At 42.3% G+C, this 18,682-nt stretch overlaps 1 protein-coding gene across 1 annotated transcript in view; it reads left to right on the forward strand.

Moving 5' to 3' along the window:
- Positions 1–131: 131 nt before the first annotated feature.
- aspm (assembly factor for spindle microtubules) overlaps positions 132–18,682 on the forward strand; it is a 24,307-nt gene continuing 5,756 nt past the window's right edge. Inside the window, exons 1-19 of the mRNA XM_016662177.1 lie at positions 132–604; positions 735–878; positions 1,749–3,030; positions 4,258–4,338; positions 4,435–4,536; positions 5,158–5,304; positions 5,387–5,626; positions 6,118–6,185; positions 6,940–7,081; positions 7,578–7,708; positions 8,708–8,883; positions 9,851–9,996; positions 10,541–10,626; positions 10,712–10,924; positions 11,738–11,942; positions 12,805–12,956; positions 13,764–13,892; positions 14,651–14,845; positions 15,323–18,680. Coding sequence (XP_016517663.1) covers positions 329–604; positions 735–878; positions 1,749–3,030; positions 4,258–4,338; positions 4,435–4,536; positions 5,158–5,304; positions 5,387–5,626; positions 6,118–6,185; positions 6,940–7,081; positions 7,578–7,708; positions 8,708–8,883; positions 9,851–9,996; positions 10,541–10,626; positions 10,712–10,924; positions 11,738–11,942; positions 12,805–12,956; positions 13,764–13,892; positions 14,651–14,845; positions 15,323–18,680 — 7,273 coding nt within the window. The 5' untranslated portion in view covers positions 132–328. The remainder of the gene's footprint in view (positions 605–734; positions 879–1,748; positions 3,031–4,257; positions 4,339–4,434; positions 4,537–5,157; positions 5,305–5,386; positions 5,627–6,117; positions 6,186–6,939; positions 7,082–7,577; positions 7,709–8,707; positions 8,884–9,850; positions 9,997–10,540; positions 10,627–10,711; positions 10,925–11,737; positions 11,943–12,804; positions 12,957–13,763; positions 13,893–14,650; positions 14,846–15,322; positions 18,681–18,682) is intronic.

The raw sequence follows: 18,682 nt of genomic DNA on the forward strand, positions 1-18,682 counted from the left end.
CAAGTGGCCCCTCATCTTTTACTGTTAATTTCTGAATATAGGCGTGGACTATGGTTGTTTAAACATGTATTCGGACACTGATTGGTTCTCAACAGTGCGTCCTTGTATTCTCTCTCCTCATTGGGCATGGCGCAAAAGCAGCTCGCTTGCCATTGGCTGATTTTCCTTTCGACAGAATTTGAAATAATGCCGTGCTTTAACGTTTGTTAGCTGGCGTGTCTCAGACCCGAACACGTACGTACTAGCTGAATTTGCTTTGCACAAAACGTTGATTAGAATTCCGTAACATGTAGTTTGTTTCGAATCGCGTTTTTATTGTCTTAAAAAAATGGCTGAAGCGGTAACTTTAGCACAACGGGGACTTCTGGATATCAGTCCGGGGAAGAAAATGGATGCTAATAAGGAGAACGACGTTCCAGTTTTGAGTCTCATTCAGTTTTCAAAGCCACCTTTTGTGTCTTTCGGCACTGTAAAGTTGGGCACCACGAAATCCGCTGTTTTGCAAATTGAGAACCCGATTGAGGATGTAGAAGCGGAGGTTGCAATCGAAAAGATCCCGTCAAATAAAGGTTTTTCTGTGGACCAGAACATCTTTACGATCCAGGTAACTGTTTTACTTTATCAATATACATATACTTTTGAGCCTAAATTTTTATCGGAAGCACTATTATTTTTGTTGTGGGATTGCAATGCATGAACAATTCCTAATTTCTCTCCGTGTTTTGTGTTTGCAGCCTCTGAGCTCATTCAGCTTGAGAATAAGCTGGATCCCAACAGAAGAAGGTGGCATCAGAGAGGTGATCTCGTTCAATGCGAATGGAGTTCTTAAACATCAAGCTGTTCTGCTGGGGAGAGCAGAAACAACAAAAAAGAAAAAGGTATCTGCACACTGAAACTGCCCTGCAGATGTCAGGTGCATCTCTGCTCCTGACCTGACATCTGATGAAAATGATGGCATTAGCCTGTTCATCCCCCATTTATTTAAGCCAGAGACTAACTTTACAACTGTAGAAATAAACACCAAGGTGCTTTAAGGTTACGTCTTATCTTAAATACAAAACTTAAAAAAGCTGTTGCTTTAACCACTGCCGTTGTTTCTGAAGCTGCTTTTAAACAGACTTAAACTTGTAATTCTGATATTTTGATTTCTAATATTCTGATATTCTATCCAGTTCAGTTTTTTTTTTCTTTGTATAGGCCATTGCCAGCACACTCCGGGCTTTCTCCCATTTACTGGGATTCCCTCAGGGAGAATTTCTATTTAGCCAATCGGTGAATGATGACGTCGATTTTCTGTACTCTGTCTGTAGCTTAAGCAATGGCAGCGGAGGAAGTGAGAAACCTTCAGTTTGTGTTGGCCACACTTCCAAATATTGAACTAAGATTAACAACCATTTTGTTCCGTTTGGCACTTAGGGTGAGATTCATAGCATTGAACTCACATTACATACATCACAGACAAACATTAGCGATTTGGTAAAATTTAAAACTCAAGAGTCCACACCACTAGTAAGCAATTGGTTTTTGTAAGTATATTCAAGTGGAGTTACCAAGCAAACGAAGCCTCATTATTAGAAGACAAGCACATTTATAAGTGAACTTGCAGCGTATTCATTTTCCTTATTGTTGAATTAGCTAAAAGGAGCAAAAATTAGGTAAACGAAGATGCAGAAGAATAAAAGTGGAACTGTCTGGAACTTTTCTTCAATGTTAGATAGTGTAACTTAACTCTGTTTTTGTTCTTACAGAAGAGCTTATGGGATTCGATCAAACACAAGAGAGGGATGGAAAAAACACAAACCCCATTGACGAGAACGGCAGGTTCACGGAAGATGGCAGGAAACAAAACCTTCCAGGTGTCTCGGCAGACACAGTATAAGCGGGAAAAGCCGCGCAGCCCGCTTGCTTCGCTCAACAAGGGCAACGGCGTCATGAAGGAAAACCTGCTTCAAGAGTGCTGCTTGGAACCAGTGGGCAAGAACACGTCGAACCCGGGTCGACGATCCGTTGTCTTGTCGGATCAGGGAAACGTTTCTCCAGAAAGGAAGAACTCGCCCGTTGTTCTGCTTGTCCCGACTACAAAGGTCGTCCACTCTGGCCCTGATGGCGTCACAGAACACCCTAAAAACGATGAACTGAATAAATTGTTTGACAGGACTCTCTCTCCGATCGGTACGCCGGAGATGTTCAAGAAACTCATGCCTCGAATTGAGTCCGGCAGCCCGCTTCCTGCCCCTGACGGCGACTCAACCGGATCCTCTCTTCCATCTTTGAAGGACGCTCTGGTTCTGATAGACTCCGACCTCGGACATCTTGACACCAGTCCAAGAAATACGAGTTCTAGCTGTGAGTTTTCAGATTCTCTGGAGTCTAAGAGTGGAAACGCGCAGCCTCACGAACCGAGACTCACGTTTTTTGTCAGCAAAAAGATTGTTTCAAAGGTAGAGAAGGTTGTAGAAAAAGAAAAGGTGAAGTTTTCTTTCACATCTGCCACTGTGACCAAAGGCAAAGCATCTGTGGATTCGGGCAGTTCTGGAGAGAGGAAAGTCAGGAAGTCCCGCCGACGGCTACTGGAGAAAACACTTGAACTCTCTGATGGTGGCAGCCAGAGCGACTCCGGTCCGGGAACTCCAAGCCTTCCCATCATAGACGCTGAGTCGGGAGCTGAACAGTGTGATGCTGGACATGAATTCCTGGATTTCACCTCCTCCAGCCCCAGTCAAAGGTCTTCCCCTCCAGACACGGCGCTGTCTCGGTTCTCTGCTACCTCTTCGCCGCTTCACGCTCCGCCTGCTGCCAGCTCGTCGGACTTGTCTCCGCCTGGTTCTGCTCAGGAAGACCTATTCCCTGTCCAGTTGGCAGCGAAAAGCAAGAAGAGAAAGAGTGAGGAGTTCTCGAGAGCCGATTCCACCAAGAGCGAGGACTCGGGAAAGCTGCAGCGGATGAAGAGGAGCCGGGTTGTGGTCGGGAAAACTGAGCCGCCAGCGCTGGTCCAGAGCAGGAGCACAACTCAGCGGGAGAAGGTCACAAGTGAGTATTATGCAAAGTTGACTTTTTTGAGCTTTATATGTTATAATTAGGCCTGTTATGATAACAGATTTAGCTGGATGATAAATTGTCCCAGAACAAAGGTAGTATTGCAGTTTGGAGACCATTTTAAAGTAAAATAATGGAATAATAATGTAGGAACACATTTTCATATATCAATAGACTTTAAATTCTAATGAACATTTAACTGGAAGACATTTTAAATATCCATAATAAATAAACAAAACAACAAATAAAATTAACTATGAAGTCTCTGTAAACAAAATTGTCCTTCAAAAAAATCTGGTTGAAACCAAAACATCCAGTTTTTAGTAGAGAAGAAAACGCTGAATTATGCATATAAAAATTATTAAGCTCATTTCAATTTATCATGTGATTAATTGATGTGTTGTTTATTGCGACAGGCCTAGTTATGTGATTCCCAATCAAAAACAAACCTGGACTTTTGCTTTGACTCTTTCATGCATATTTGAGAAATCTTTTAATCTCCATGGCAAGCTGTGCGAACGCCTGGGTGGACCTAGCTCCGCCTTCGAGGCGCAGCTCCTCCTCCACTCAGCTCCTTCAGACTAGCCAGCAGCAATTAGCAAACACCTGGTAGAACTGAATCAGCTGAGCTCATGGGAGCTGATGCTCAGAGCAACGCTGGTAAAAACGTTAAAGGGTTAATAGAGGAGCCATGTTGGGTTGACTTCCTGGAGGCGGAGCTTAATAAAGAGACAGAGGCCCAAGACATTGAATCAGGAAGTAAAATTTCTTTCAAGCCATTTGATATATGAAGCATTTTTATAACAAATGAAGGTAACATAGTTGATTGTGCTATAAAATGGCTCGGTGTGCCTGGAAAACACACTACTGCCCCTTTAATCTTTTTTTCTGCTTTTCTAAAAAAAGAAATTACAAATGTCAAAACAATTTAAAAAAATGTCTTTTATTTCAGCCATCCCTTCTGCATGTTGTATGACAGAATATCACAGCCAGACAACAAGAATTTAGTCACAATATTAGCAGAATACAGGCACAGTTTTACTGTAAGAATATCAAAAGTCATTTTAATAAGAAATAAGCTTGGATATTTAATTTTTTTGTGCTGGAGTTCTGAAAATTACTACTTCAATCTCCTAATATAATGACTTCATTCTGACTTACTTAATTGTGTGACAGTTTTAATAAAGATGAGTAATTGATCCGTCTTTGTTTCCTGCCCAGACCTGACCCAGTCTGTGAGGACGGCAAAGTCTGCAGCTGCTTCCAAGGCTAAACGTTCGAGCGCCAAAGTCCCCAACAGAAGTATAAGCCTGCACATCTTAATGTCATCTGGGTTTGTTTTCTTTTTGCAGTTTACTGAGGTATTTCCCTCGTCTTCTTCTTCTTCTTCTCCTTTAGGTGCTTTGACTCTGAAGGCGTCCGCTTCTCAGTCTGTGAAGATCTCAAAAGTGGTTGCTGTAGCTCAGTCAAAGCTAACGTTCATCAAGCCAAAACAGACGGGTATGTACGGAAGAGGATTAGGGCCACAGTTTTTAAAAAAAAAAATAAAATAAATTATTTTTTGTCCCAGAATTATGTCAAATAATGTTGACCTCCTTTAACACTTATTCACAAAAATTAGAATTTTTGTCCCAGAATTTTGACTTTTTCTTTTTTTAGTTTTTTTTTTTTTTAGAATTTTTTCATAGAATTTTGATGGTTTTATTTCACAAAATTTTGCCTTTTTTCACATAGAATTGAATTTTTATTCCTCAGAACTTTAAATGTTGGTTTTCCTTCTGAATTTTGACTTTAATATTTTATTTTTAACTTTTGCTGAGAATCTTTCCTCTTTAGGAATTCTGAGTTTATTTTCATAATCCAGATTTTGATCTCAGATTTCCTCCTGGCAGCAGCTTCACTGACGGAGATGCATGTTATGCAGGAGAAATTACTCTTTGAAAAATATACTGGATTCCAGTGGTTTCTTTTGTTTTTCATGGCGGATTAGTCAAAGTTATAAAAGAAAAATGTCAAATTTTCTCTTTGGTGGCTCTAATCTGCCTCAGACATGTAATTGAGTTTTTTCTCCTCATCTTGGAGATTTTATTTAGTTTTCTGTGTCGTATTTGCCGTTTTCAGCTTTGCCAAGACACCCGATGCCGTTCGCAGCCAAGAACATGTTCTACGACGAGCGCTGGATCGAGAAGCAGGAGAGAGGATTCACCTGGTGGCTCAACCACGTCCTGACCCCCGACGACTTCAAGGTCAACACCGAAGTGGCTAAAGGTAGCCCGGCGCTGTGACACTTGGCTACAGACGAGCTAAGTTTTAGGTTGCAGATGAATAATAACATAGTTTTGATTGTCAGTGAGTGCCGTCTCGCTTGCGCTGGGCGGCGGGGACGACCTCAGCGTTCCCAAAGCGCCCACCAAGGAGGAGATGTCCTTCAGCACCTACACGGCCAAGCGGAAGCTGAACCGCCTGCGCCGCGCCGCCTGCCAGCTGTTCACCTCGGAGGCCATGGTCAAGGCCATCCAGAGGCTGGAGCTGGAGGTGGAGGCCCGGCGGCTGCTGGTCCGCAAAGACCGCCACCTCTGGAAGGACATAGGTACGACGCCATGACGGCCATTTTAAAATGTTCATTCAGTCCGAAGGACGACTGGAAAACGCATCACAATAAGTATTGATTAGTTTTTAAATTTCAGAAATACAAACTGGTGGCACAACATTTCCTGTTTTATCCAGTTTTTACTCCACGCCGTTATGAGACATGGAGGAGAAACTTTAAGCTGCTACTGAACATGTTGTTGCTAGGAAACCAAAGCCGGGGGAACTTGAAGCTGCTTGTTACCCAGCAGGTTGTTGCTAGGCAACCAAACAATGAGTCAGTGAGTTAAAGCTACCAGCCTAGCTTAGCCCGCTGTGAGAAGTTGAGCCTTTCCTCTGCCTACATCCCCCAGAATGCTGTGCGGGTCTAGATTGAAGATCAGTTAATATTCTACATATATAATCTATTTATATTGATTCGTGTTCATCGCAGTAAACATGTTGTTGTTGTCCAGCTCTAACTCTGAGATGGTTTTTGTTGTTTTTAATCAGGTGAACGCAAGAAAGTCCTGAACTGGCTGCTGTCATACAATCCGCTCTGGTTACGCATCGGCCTGGAGGTAACTCGGTTTTATAGTTTGGGATTTTTGTCAATTTATTTATGAAGCATTTAAAAGTAGCTATTAAATGCAGTATTCAAATTTTTTCTTTACAGTTTTATTTCATTGGGACTTTTTGTCAAATTCAGCCTTAATTAGTTTTTAGTGGTTTCTAGTTTTATTAGTTACTATTAGTTAAGAATTTGTTAGTTTCAGTTGAGGTTTTATTAGTTATAGTTAGTAGTTTTAGTTTTTTCATACTTTGACTGTTTTTTATTCTACAGCTAAACATTAACTAAAACAGGGCCGGCACTAACTTTTTTGGGGCCCCGAGCAGATGCTTAATGTGGGGCCCCCAACACCACAGATAAGTATGGAAGAGGATCGGTGCCAATGTTTAGGAAAAAAAATGGACTTCTGTTTTTTTTTTCCCCCACAAATTTTGACTTTCTCTGCAGAATTCCAGCTTTATTATTTTCTACAGATTATTTTTCCCTTCAAATTTTAAACTTTTTTCAGAGAATATATTCTTTTATTTTCTTGCCTTCCTGAAAATTCTGACTTTTAATATGAGAATCCAAACCTCAATCTGTTTTCCCCCTCATAATTTTGACTTTAATCCTATAATTTTTCATCTTAGTCTTAGAATTTTTTTCTAGTTTTCCATTTGTAGTAGCGTTGAGCATCAGTGTTATTTTACATATATATTTTATATATATTTTATCATGCTAACGTTTTTGAGGCGTTTTTTTAAGCTAACGTTTTGCGTCCTCAGACTATTTTTGGGGAGCTGATCTCCCTGGAGAGCAACAGCGACGTTTTGGGTCTGGCCATGTTCGTCCTGCAGCGCCTCCTCTGGAACCCGGACATCGCTGCAGCCTTCAGACACGCCCGGGTGCCTCACCTCTACAAAGACGGTAAAATCGGAGAGGCGCTCTGATGTACTTCAGGTCTTAGAGGCGATCCATTCACCCGAATCGGACTGGTTAGCAGGATGATGACAGTCTGTTGGAGAACGGACGCATCCAGAAGTTTCTGATTTTAAAAAGTTTGTTAGAATATTGTGTGAAACTACATTTACACCATAAAAGAAAAAATAAAAACCCAACAGGAAGTCATAATTTTAAAATTTTAAAGTTAATTATCAGAAAGTAGAGTAAAAAAGTAATCAGTCAGGATGTTGAACATCTTGAAGCATCTGGTTATTTGACCTCAGTGTTTTTGTTTTAAAAATTTTATTATAACTTTAAAGCTCATAATTATGACTTCCTGTTGGGCTTATGTCTTTACTTCATGGCAAAGATTTTATTCCATACATGTTCAGATGTTTTCTCTGATTATTTCTTGCTGCTTATTAACCTTTTATGGTTGCCATGACTACCGGGGTCACATTGCTAATCATTTCCGCTGCAGGCCATGAGGAGGCGCTGTCCCGCTTCACGCTGAAGAAGCTGCTGCTGCTCGTCTGCTTCCTGGACAAAGCCAAAGAATCCCGTCTGATCGAACACGACCCGTGTCTGTTCTGCATCGACGCAGAGTTCAAGGTGAGCCAAGGTCACGGCTCTGCTGAATGAAACCTAAAGGTGAAAATATGGAAACACTGTGAACAAACAAGGAAACTATTCTATCAGGAAGAGTTTTTCTTAGCAGAAATATCAGTATTCACTGCAAAAAAAAAAAAAAAAAAGAAACAGTCGTAACTATTAATTGTGATTGATTTATGGAAATAACTAATTTAGTAAATTATTTATTGTTTTTAAGTTTTTTAGTATTTATTGACACAGTTTGTAGTTAAGTCATTTTAAAATTATTTGTTTTTCAGAAGGAGAAAGTGAGCATTGTCCAAGGACAACAGATGAAAAACAAACTTTTGTCAAATTATGGCACATTTACAGAAACGTCAGTTAATGTGCATTGTCCATATCGGATAAATTAAAGTTAACTGGAGTACACACTCACTAAAAGAGCTGAATTTAAGCCAAAACAGTCATAATGCAGATGCCCATGTTTTGTTAACTTACTCGATATGTAAAATAAAATTTTTTTTTATTTTTTTATTGCGAAAACTACAGATGTGGTAGGATTGAGCGGTTATGGCTTAATTTTTTTTTTTAATTATCAAATAAAAAATTTAATTTCCCATTTTAAGTTTTTTTTTTTTTTTGCCCCTAATTGTTTCCTTTAAAAATAGAACTGACAGAATGTCTCAAACTGGAAAAACTTGCTTTTATTTCATCCATATTTCCCTTTGAGTCGACATGAAAATCACTTTACGTAGCTGTAAAACAAGATGGCCGCCTCGGGTGGGCTAACATCAGTCTGAACGGTGAAAACCTTCAGACTGATGATATCCAGATTTTCCATAAAATTCAGTTGGTTGATGAAACCTGTGTTGCTCAGCCCCACATCGAGACGTTTCATCACATTTTACACTGAACTTCCTAACATTCCTGTCCAGGTTTCGCTCTTTAGTGGGTTCCTCTCATTATTTACAGGGTTTTCTGATTTAAATCTTCACTCTGCTTGTGTTTTGTATCTGGCAGGCGAGTAAGGACCTGCTGCTGGCCTTTTCCAGAGACTTCCTGAGCGGAGAGGGCATCCTGCCGCGCCACCTCGCCTACCTGGGCCTGCCCGTCTCCCACGTCCAGACGCCACTCGACGAGTTCAACTTCGCTGTGAAAAATCTGGCCATCGATTTGAAATGCGGCATTCGCTTAGTGTGAGCGGGACGTCTTGATGTTTTCTTTTTGGTCACAGCGCTTGGTTTGGTAATTAGATTCACTCATGTAGGGACGGGCACATGCTAATAAAACGCTTGTTTCGTATTTGGAGACATGGATAAGTATTGATTAGGTTTTTGTTTTAAATATCTGAAGTATTGCCAATCTGCTGCCGTGACCTTTCCTGTTTAATCCAGTTTTCTCTCCACGACTTTGTTTTATTTTTAACCTGTCATGACGCACGGTGGGGAAACTTGAAACTGCGCTTGGGAAGTTACTGGGCAGGTTGTTGCTAGGCAACCGGAGTTGGGGGGGACTTGAAACTGCTTCTTACCCAACAGGCTGTTGCTAGGCAACCAAAGAATGAGCGAACCAGTTGATTCCACCAGCTTAGCTTAGCTTAGCTTAGCTAGCTATGAGGGGTGGAGCAGTTGGTGTTTTCCATTTCTTTTTTCTCCCAGAGTTAAATATTACATTAAATATTCAGTCAGAAGCATATCTCGTCATTGTTGTTGATTTATTGTCCAGCCCTGCTCTCAGTAGAGTTGGGGCATAAATTGATTTCATCTGTTAATTGAAGTTTTGGGTTTTGAACATTGAATTTTTGTTTTTGTAAATCTGTTTTTAAAAAATTATTTTATTTTAAAATTTTTCATCAATGAACTTCTTATTTCTCAAAGTAATGGCAACACGCTCAGGGCGGCCATCTTGTTTCACTAGTGCGTTAACAGCTTCTATGTATTTGGGCTTTGAATTTATATAAACTCTGACAAAGTTAAGACTAAGCTACAATTTCTAAATCAATTAATCGTATCACAAATTTAAACAAGCTCAGTAAATTTAATTTGCATGATTTATCGTTTTTCTCTTTCTAAAATACATCAAAAGTAAAAATTAAAAGAGAAATATTGAGCATCTTGTAATGTTATAAAATTCAATATTTTTTCTGTTTTGTTTCTTGTCCAGTCGTGTGATGGAGCTTCTCGTTCAGGACTGGAGTCTCTCGGCGAAGCTGCGTCTGCCGGCCATCAGCCGGCTCCAGAAAGTTCACAACGTTGACGTGGCGCTGCAGCTGCTGAGAGGCAGAGGCATCGACCTCAAGGATGAAAGCGGTAACCAACTGCTGCAGCAGGACGACTGCAGCACTTACACACCAAACTCTGTCCAGGATTTCAGTTTAATTTCAGGGTTTGAAATCTTTGAAATGCTTGAATATCAATCAGGTGTTTTAAAGGTTTGGAAAGTGCTTGATTTCTTTGGAAGTCCTTGAAATGTTTGATATTCAAACTGCACAGTTTTCTAATAAAGTGCAATATAACATTTGATTTAAAGTCTAAATCTACAGTTGAAACCAGATATTTTTATACAACTAATCAAAAGCCAAAGACATTTTTTTCCCTGGAGACATTTCAAAACATGAAATTTAGTTACATTTTTGTCTATTTAGCTGTAGAATGTAAAATACTACCAAAGGACATTACTAATAACAGTAATAAATGACAATGTATAATAGTGAATTAGATCTATTTTTTAGTTAATTTCTATTGTTCTTTTCTCCAAAGTTTGGTGCTGGAAAAGTTTAAAAACTTCCCTTGAAAATGGCTGAAAATTGTTGTGGGAAAAGTGAATGAACCCTGTTAATATTTTTGTTGTTAGGATCCGTCATCGACTCCAGAGACATTGTTGACGGCCACAGAGAGAAAACGCTGAGCCTCCTGTGGAAAATCATCTTTGCCTTTCAGGTGAGAATCTGCTGCTAGACGCCAGTAACCAGGTGAAAAACGGTCGTTCTCATGAAGGTTTAATGGTGGCGTCTGCTGGTCGAAGGTGGAGGTGATCCTGGATGAGGCTCAGCTCAGGGAGGAGGTCGACTTCCTGAAGCGAACTCTGAGGACCAAACGCAGACTGGCCCTGGTCCGGGCCGACCGGGCCGGTCAGCCGAGCCCGGTGAAGACCAGGCCGCCGTACGAACACACGAGCGCCAAGATTTCACTGCTGATGGACTGGGTCTGCGCCGTGTGCGACTTCTACCACATAAAGGTGAAAATGTTCTTCCTTATAGACGCGTGATGTCAAGTATGCGAGGCAGTGTTGTAGTACTCGAGATCGGTCTTGGTCTCGATACACTCTGGTCTTGGTCTCGTCTTGGTCTCGGGTTAGGTGGTCTTGACCACAACACTGATGCGAGGGAGGGCAAAGAACTGCTACCAACCAAGCTGATAAACTGTCAACATATAATGAGCTACATCTTAAATGTATGACTGAGTGTTAGCTTAGCTAGTAGCAGCGGTAGCTAATGTACCACAGTGATCACTTATCAATAATCAAACAACCTGAAAACATAAAACTGTAACGGACTGAATGTTCTGTTCCATATGTGGGGAATATTTGAGTGTTTTTTAGTGTTGAATCCACTAGTGGAGCTGTTGTCAGTCAGTTGCTATGGCAACGGGTCTGTGGGTAGCCAACGCGCAGAGCGAGAAGAAAGAAGGTTCTGAGTTCTTCTGCAGTTTTTCTGTGTTATGTTCCCCTTTGCTCTGGTGCCTGCACTGAGTTAACTATACCTACGTCTCCAGGTTTAGTTTAGTCGTTCGACCGCAGCAGCGTAGCTACGGATGCTCATCAAAGAATCGTCTTTTTGTCCTCCAACGTTGTGCGCATGCACCAACTTACCGGATGAAAGCAATAACCTGAAACATTTCTAGAGAAAAGAAATGACAATTGGAGAGATGCAAGTAACTGTGGCTTGTCAAGATTAAACATCTTAAGTGAGGATTATGTGCGAGTCTCATTTATTTGTGATTCTTGCCTAGTAAAACCAAGCGGCGCGCTAACCTGTGCTCCTGTGTGCAGGTGGAGAACTTCACCGTGTCGTTCTCTGACGGCCGCGTCCTCTGCTTCCTGCTGCACCACTACCACCCCGCTCTCCTTCCCCAAGCCTCCGTCAGCCAGAGAACCACGCAGACCCTGGAGTGCGCCACCAGGGGGCGCCTGGAGCTAAACTGCTCCGCTAGCGACTCTGACGGCTCCTTCGACTCGCCGCCAGAGGAAATGGATGGTAAAGATCTGATCTATGCAGAAACGCAGCAACAACACAAATTATTACCAACTATTTGGGTCTCATCAGGGGGTCCAAAGTGCAGCCTGGGGACCGTTTTGGCCGCCGGACGATTTTGGGCCTGATTATTATGGAAGGGAGCAAAACATTAAAAATGTTAGCTAAAACAAAAACCATACTGCTCATTTATTAACCAGGTTTCTGCATTAACCTCAGTTATGCAAACCTTAATTGAATTAATAAAACAAATTATCCCAATATTGTTGCTTAACTAAGACTAAAATAAGTTTTCAGCCCTAAAAAGGAAATGAATCAACACCAACATATTGGAACTTGTTACATTTATAATAAACAATAGTGAAATAGTTATGATTCTATAAACCACTTATCTACAATAAAATCAGTTTTTAATTCATTTATTCCACAGACTAATGGTCCAAATAGCAACAAAAACACGATACACAACAAAAAACATCTTTTTGTTTATTTCAGTAAAATATTTGACATTTAAGTTGTTCAGCAGAAAAAATGCAATTTAAATTTAATTTAAAGAAAAATTGTGTTTTTTGGTCCCTCAAGAGTTTTGATTTTGGCCAAAAGTCTGGAAGCCACTGATCTGGATTCTAGTGCAAATGTTAGTTTACTTTAAATAAGACAAAACTAATTTACAAGCAACGTTTCAGGAAGATATAAGAGCTTGTTTTAGGTAAATAATTCCTTAATATCGATTTTAAAAAGTTCTGGTTAACTCTTATTTGAATTTTACTAAGATATTTCCAGCAGATTTAGTGTTTTGCAGTGAAGTTGGCCGTCTGCACTTACCCTACCCCTAAGTCTGTAACCTGGTTCTGTTTTCTGGAAGCAGGAGAAGGTTCTCCGTCTCCGGGCTTTAAAGAGCTGCTGGAAAACGAGAAGAAGAACTTCAGACTGGTGAACGCTGCGGTGGCGTCGCTGGGCGGCGTGCCGGCCATGATCAACCCGGCCGACATGTCCAACACCATCCCCAACGAGAAGGTGAGGCCAGAACCAGAACCTTGGTCTGGTTCCTACAGGACTCAATGGGCTGGAAACGTCTGGAGAAATGACCAAGTTATTTATTTAATTATCCAAATGAACTCTAAGAACTTCTCAACAGTGATTTATATTTAAAGTTGCTCTATGAATTATTTGTTAAACCACATCATGACAGATTCAGACAGATAATCTGTGAAAAGGTCCATCATCTCCTCCCTGAGCTAATATTGTCATCTGAAGAATTACACCAAAAACAACCAATCAGAGGCAGGAGGCGGGGCTTAGTGCTGTCAATCACCCTCATGTACTCGCTGTTAAAGTTGCTAATGGTGGAGAAACAACTTACATTTACCGTAACTGTGCCATAGCCACATCAGTGGCTATGCTAACTAGCATTAAAATTTGCAGCATGCTGTGCTAGTTGCAGCACAGCAGAGGTGACTGACAGCATTAAGACCCGCCTCCTGGCTCTGATTGGCTGTTTCTAGTCGGTACTTGCTTTCTTTTTGTTCTTTTTTTCTAAATTGTCAAATATATTATTTTACATTTATGAAACATTTATTTATAAATTTGAGTCGGATTTTATTTAGGAATTTATGGAAAAAAGAAAAAAATATAGTAAATATAAAGATTAGACGGCAAATTAAAAAAATAAATAATGGAGGATTTTGGAAAGGAGGGAAGAGCGGCTCCAATAAACTGTTTTCATTATAAAACACATTTCCTCCTTTTTATAACCAGGGGATTCATTTGTTCAGGCGATGGCCCCAATTAAGCCACTTCTCCGTTGCCATGGTTTCCCTGCAGGTTGTGATGTCATACGTGTCGTTTCTTTGCGCCCGCCTGCTGGACCTACGGATCGAAACCCGAGCGGCTCGGCTCATACAGGCCGCATGGAGGAAACACAAACTGAGGAAAGACCTTCTGCTCTTCCAGGTTCCTCCTTCTTCTCACTAATATTTATTTTCAGTTTGTTAGTGCTTTTAAACTATGGGATGTTTCGACACGTTTCCAGCCATATCTGCTTTTTAGGAATTAAAGTGAAAAAGCTGCAACTTGTATTTTTGCGACTTTATTCTCACATTTATATGTCTGTCATTAATACAACTTTTATGTATTTTTTTACAACTTTGTGTTTTTATAACTTTCTGGCATTTTCACTTTATTCTTGTTTTTTTTTTTTTCTTTTTTAAAATTACTCCTATTACAGTTTTTTCTCTTATTTAATAACTTTCTTCTTGTATTATTATAACTTCATTCTAACATTTTTACATACTTATTTTTCCTATTAAATCATCTCTAGGCGATGCCTCAGTTTTTCCCAGGATCACAGTAAAAGTAGAGTTTCCCTCTTGGTGCTGATCTTTGTTTCCACTAAAGTACAAACTGACTTCATATTTATGAGATGGTAACGCTCAGAAAAAGTTAAAAATATATTTTCTTTATCAAATCAGTTTTAAAACTCTGGATATTGGAAATTAACTCATCAATTTAAAATATCCTATTTTCTTTTTTGTGCTTTTGGGCATTTTGAGTTTCAGTTTAATAAAATGTGATGAATTTGGACAGAAATGTAACTCCACAGAAAAGCTTATGCTGCAAATCAAATCAGTCATTAACTTGTTTCCAAATGTCACTAAGCCAACATAAAACACAAAAATCACCCTAAAGGTTTTTTTTTTGTTTTTATTCAGGAGCGAAACAAGGCGGCCATTAAAATCCAGGCGGCGGTGCGACGTTTCCTCCTGAGGAGTCGAGCTGAGAGGCAGAATTGCGCCGCCGCCGTGATCCAGTCGGTCTGGAGACGTTATTTAGCTCGGAACCAGCTGAGGATCCAGAAAGAGGCTCGGCTTCGGGCTCTGCAGCATAAAGCAGCGACTGTCATCCAGGTGATTCTCCAGTTTCTTACCTGCTTTAGTTTGTATTTGGGCAGTTAAAACTGCAGTATGTGAATTTATTAAAAAAATGTTTTTTCCGTATTTGTTAAAACTGTCATCATGTTTTTAATAATATGAGACGGATGATCTATAAAAACATTCAACAGAAGATACCATTTAATGTTTTTGTTCGTTTTAGTTAACTGTTCTAACCTTGGTGAGCACAAGGTTGATTGGCAGCGCTAAGACCCTCCCCTTGGCTCTGATTGGTTGTTTCTGACTGAGTGGCGTATTACTGCAGTTTATACAGGGAGAAGGCAGAGCTTCATGATTTCTTTTTTCACAGATCATCTCTTACGTTGTCACATGATTTTAACCAATACATCAACATGCTGCAGTTTTAAGTACTTTAGTTTATCATTATTAATTTAAGCTGGAGTTTCATGTAACGTGATTGATTCAGGAACTGTTTCTTGTTCGTCTCTACAGGCTCACTGGAGGAAGTTTTCCGCCCTGAGGGCTTATCAGCGCCTCCAGTATTACACCATTATAGTTCAAGCTCAGTGGCGAATGAAGAGGGCCGCCAATTCTTATGCAAAAATCTTCTGGGCGGCCGCCGTCCTTCAGAGACGCGTCCGAGCTCGGGCCGCCTCCAAAAGAGACCGGGAGCGATATCTCCTCGTTCGGAAAGCGGCCCTGAGCCTCCAGAGAGCGTTCAGGAAATGGAAACATCAGAAAACTCTGAAGGAAAACCGTGCGGCCAGAATTATCCAAACTGCTTTTAGGAAATTCACGATGTTAAAGCTGCAGAACCGCTCCGCCACCGTCATCCAGGCGGCCTTCAGAGGACACGCTGCCAGAAAGAAGTTTGTGGAGAGGAGACGCGCCGCAGTGACGATCCAGCAAAGATTTCAGGCCTCTTTAAAAAGAGACTTTGACAGAGCGAGGTTTGTAAGGATGAGACGTGCAGCTGTTTTGATTCAGGCAGTTTACCGCGGAAAAATGGCGAGAGAGTCGCTGAAGAAGCAGCACAGGGCAGCGGCGGTGGTCCAAGCCGCATTTAGGAAACGCGCTGCCCAAAAGAAGTATCGCCTGTTGAGGAAAGCTGCAGTTGTGATTCAACAGAAATACAGAGCGACGGTTTTAACTCAAAAGATAAAAAAGGAATATGAAGCTCTTCAGAGCGCTGCGCTCATTTTCCAAGCCACATGGAGAGGCAGAGCAGAGAGGAGCCGGATAAAAACGCTGCATCACTGTGCAACTCTGATACAAGCTCACTATCGTCGCCATAAAGCCCAAACGGACTACAGATCCCTGAGATCAGCAGCTGTGGTCATACAGCTTTACTGTAAGGCGTTTTTGCTGGGGAACAAGATGAGGAAAGAATATATTGAGAAGAAAATGGCATGCATCACGCTCCAAGCTGCATTCAGAGGCTTGAGAGTCAGGACAGAGCTGAGGGAGAAGCACCGGGCTGCAACAGTCATTCAGTTTGCGGTTAGGATGTTCTTATGCAAGAAACGATATGTTCTCCTTCAAAGTGCAGCGATCCTCATCCAGACCAGATACCGAGCCCTTCTCCTCTGCAGAGCGCAGCAAAGCGAGTTCAGAAACATGAAGCAGGCCAGCGTGAAGATGCAAGCCGCCTTCAGGGGGTTCGCAGTGAGGAAAGACTTGAAGAAGAAACACGAAGCTGCAGCAGCAATCCAAGCTCAGTTCAGGATGCACAGAGATCGAATGGCTTACCTGGCAACAAAGTGTGCAGCCGTTATTATTCAGGATCACTACAGAGCCAAAATACTCCGGGATGAGCAGATGAAGAGGTACCGAGCGACGAGACGAGCAGCTGTGGTCATCCAAGCAGCGTTCCGCGGATACAGAGCCAGGAAGATGATAGTGGAGTTGCATCAAGCAGCAGAAATCATCCAGAGGAGATTTCTGACAAGCAGAGCCAGGAAGCGGTTCTTAGCAATCAAGGCAGCTGTTTTGGCGTGTCAGCAGAGGTACAGAGCAGCCACTCTGGCGAGAAGACTCCACCTGGAGTACCAATCGATGCGCAAGGCAGCGGTTTGCATACAGACCGCCTACAGAGGGTACGCAGTCAGGAAGCAGCTGCAGGTGAAGCATAAAGCAGCCATCATCATTCAGTCTCACATCAGGAAGTACCAGCAGAGAAGCCGATACAAAAAGCTCCTCTGGGCTTGTAGAGTGTTGCAGGAACGCTACAGAGCAGTTCAGCTAATGAGGGCTAAGAAACGTGCCGCCGCTGTTTTGCAAGCCGCTTTCCGTGGGATGAAAACGCGTCAAACCCTAAAACGAAGACGTGAATCTGCCGGAGTCATCCAGAGAGCTTTCAGGACCTACCGGGAACGTCAGCACTACCTTTCCCTAAAAGTTCATGTCATTAAAGTCCAGCGCAGATATCGGGCTAATGTTGCAGCTAAGGAGCAAAGAAGGCAATTTGAGCGCATCCAGAGGGCGGCAATCCTCCTTCAAGCGGCTTTCAAAGGGAAACGAGTCAGAGAAGAGGTTGCTCGCCAGCACCAGGCTGCGGTGATGATCCAGGCTGCATTCAGGAAGCACAGAGCAAGAGTCAGGTTTCAGGCAATGCGGCTGTCTGCCATCATCATCCAGAGGCGCTACCGGGCTTTTCATCTCCAGAAGAACTTCCTACGAATGAAACGGTCTGCCGTGGTCCTCCAGGCGGCGTTCAGAGGAGCTCATGTGAGAAGAAAGATTACAGAGATGCACAGAGCTGCAACCGTTATTCAGGCTAACTTCAGAGGCCATAAACAGATGATCACCTTCAGGCGACAGCATCGGGCAGCGTGCATCCTGCAGCAGAGGTTTAGGGCCCACAGGGAGACTGTGCTTCAGGTGAAATGTTACCAGGAGCTTAAAAGAGCAGCAGTTGCTCTGCAGGCGGCGTACCGCGGCAGGAAATGTAGACGACTCATCAGTCAGTGGCATCAGTCCGCCTTGGTTATTCAACGGGCTTACAGAGTGTACCAGGAACGGAGCGCCTATCTTACACTAAAATCGTCAGTCCTGATGGTCCAGAGAAGATATCGAGCCACAGTGGCAGCTAAGACACAAATGCAGATATACCAACACACGCGTGCTGCTGCAGTCCGTGTCCAGGCAGCGTACAGAGGACGCAAGGCAAGGAAGGAAGTTGCTAATTTGAATCGGGCTGCAACTGTGATCCAGTCTGCATTCAGAAAGCACAAAGAACAAGTCAAATTTCAGGCGATGAGGCTGTCTGCCATCATCATCCAGAGGCGCTACCGAGCTCTTCTTGTCCAAAGGAGAGACAGAGAAAATTACCTGAGAATGAGGCGTTCTGCAGTTTGTCTCCAGGCTGCATTCAGAGGACATAAAGTAAGGAAGGAAGTTGCTGGTTTGAATCGGGCTGCGACTCGGATCCAGTCTGCATTCAGGAAGCACAGAGAACAAGTCAAGTTTCAGGCGATGCAGCTGTCCGCCATCATCATCCAGAGGCGCTACCGAGCTCTTCTTGTCCAAAGGAGAGACAGAGAAAGTTACCTTAAAACAAAACGAGCCGTTATCACTCTTCAAACTGCTTTCAGAGGACTCCTTGTCCGGACTCGGATGGCAAAGATGCACAAGGCAGCTACTATCATCCAATCAAACTACAGACGACACCAACAGCAGCTGGCCTTGGAGAGGCGACGCAGGGCGGCCTGTGTTCTGCAGAGGAGATTCAGGGCCTATAGGCAGAAACAACTGGATGCAAAACATTTCCAACGGGTCAGAAGAGCTGCCATCTTTCTACAGGCTGCATATCGAGGAATGAAATCTAGACAAATATTGAGGCAAAGGCAGGAG

Source organism: Poecilia formosa, unplaced genomic scaffold (genome assembly GCF_000485575.1).
Source record: "Poecilia formosa unplaced genomic scaffold, Poecilia_formosa-5.1.2 Scaffold361, whole genome shotgun sequence".
Lineage (NCBI taxonomy): Eukaryota > Metazoa > Chordata > Actinopteri > Cyprinodontiformes > Poeciliidae > Poecilia > Poecilia formosa.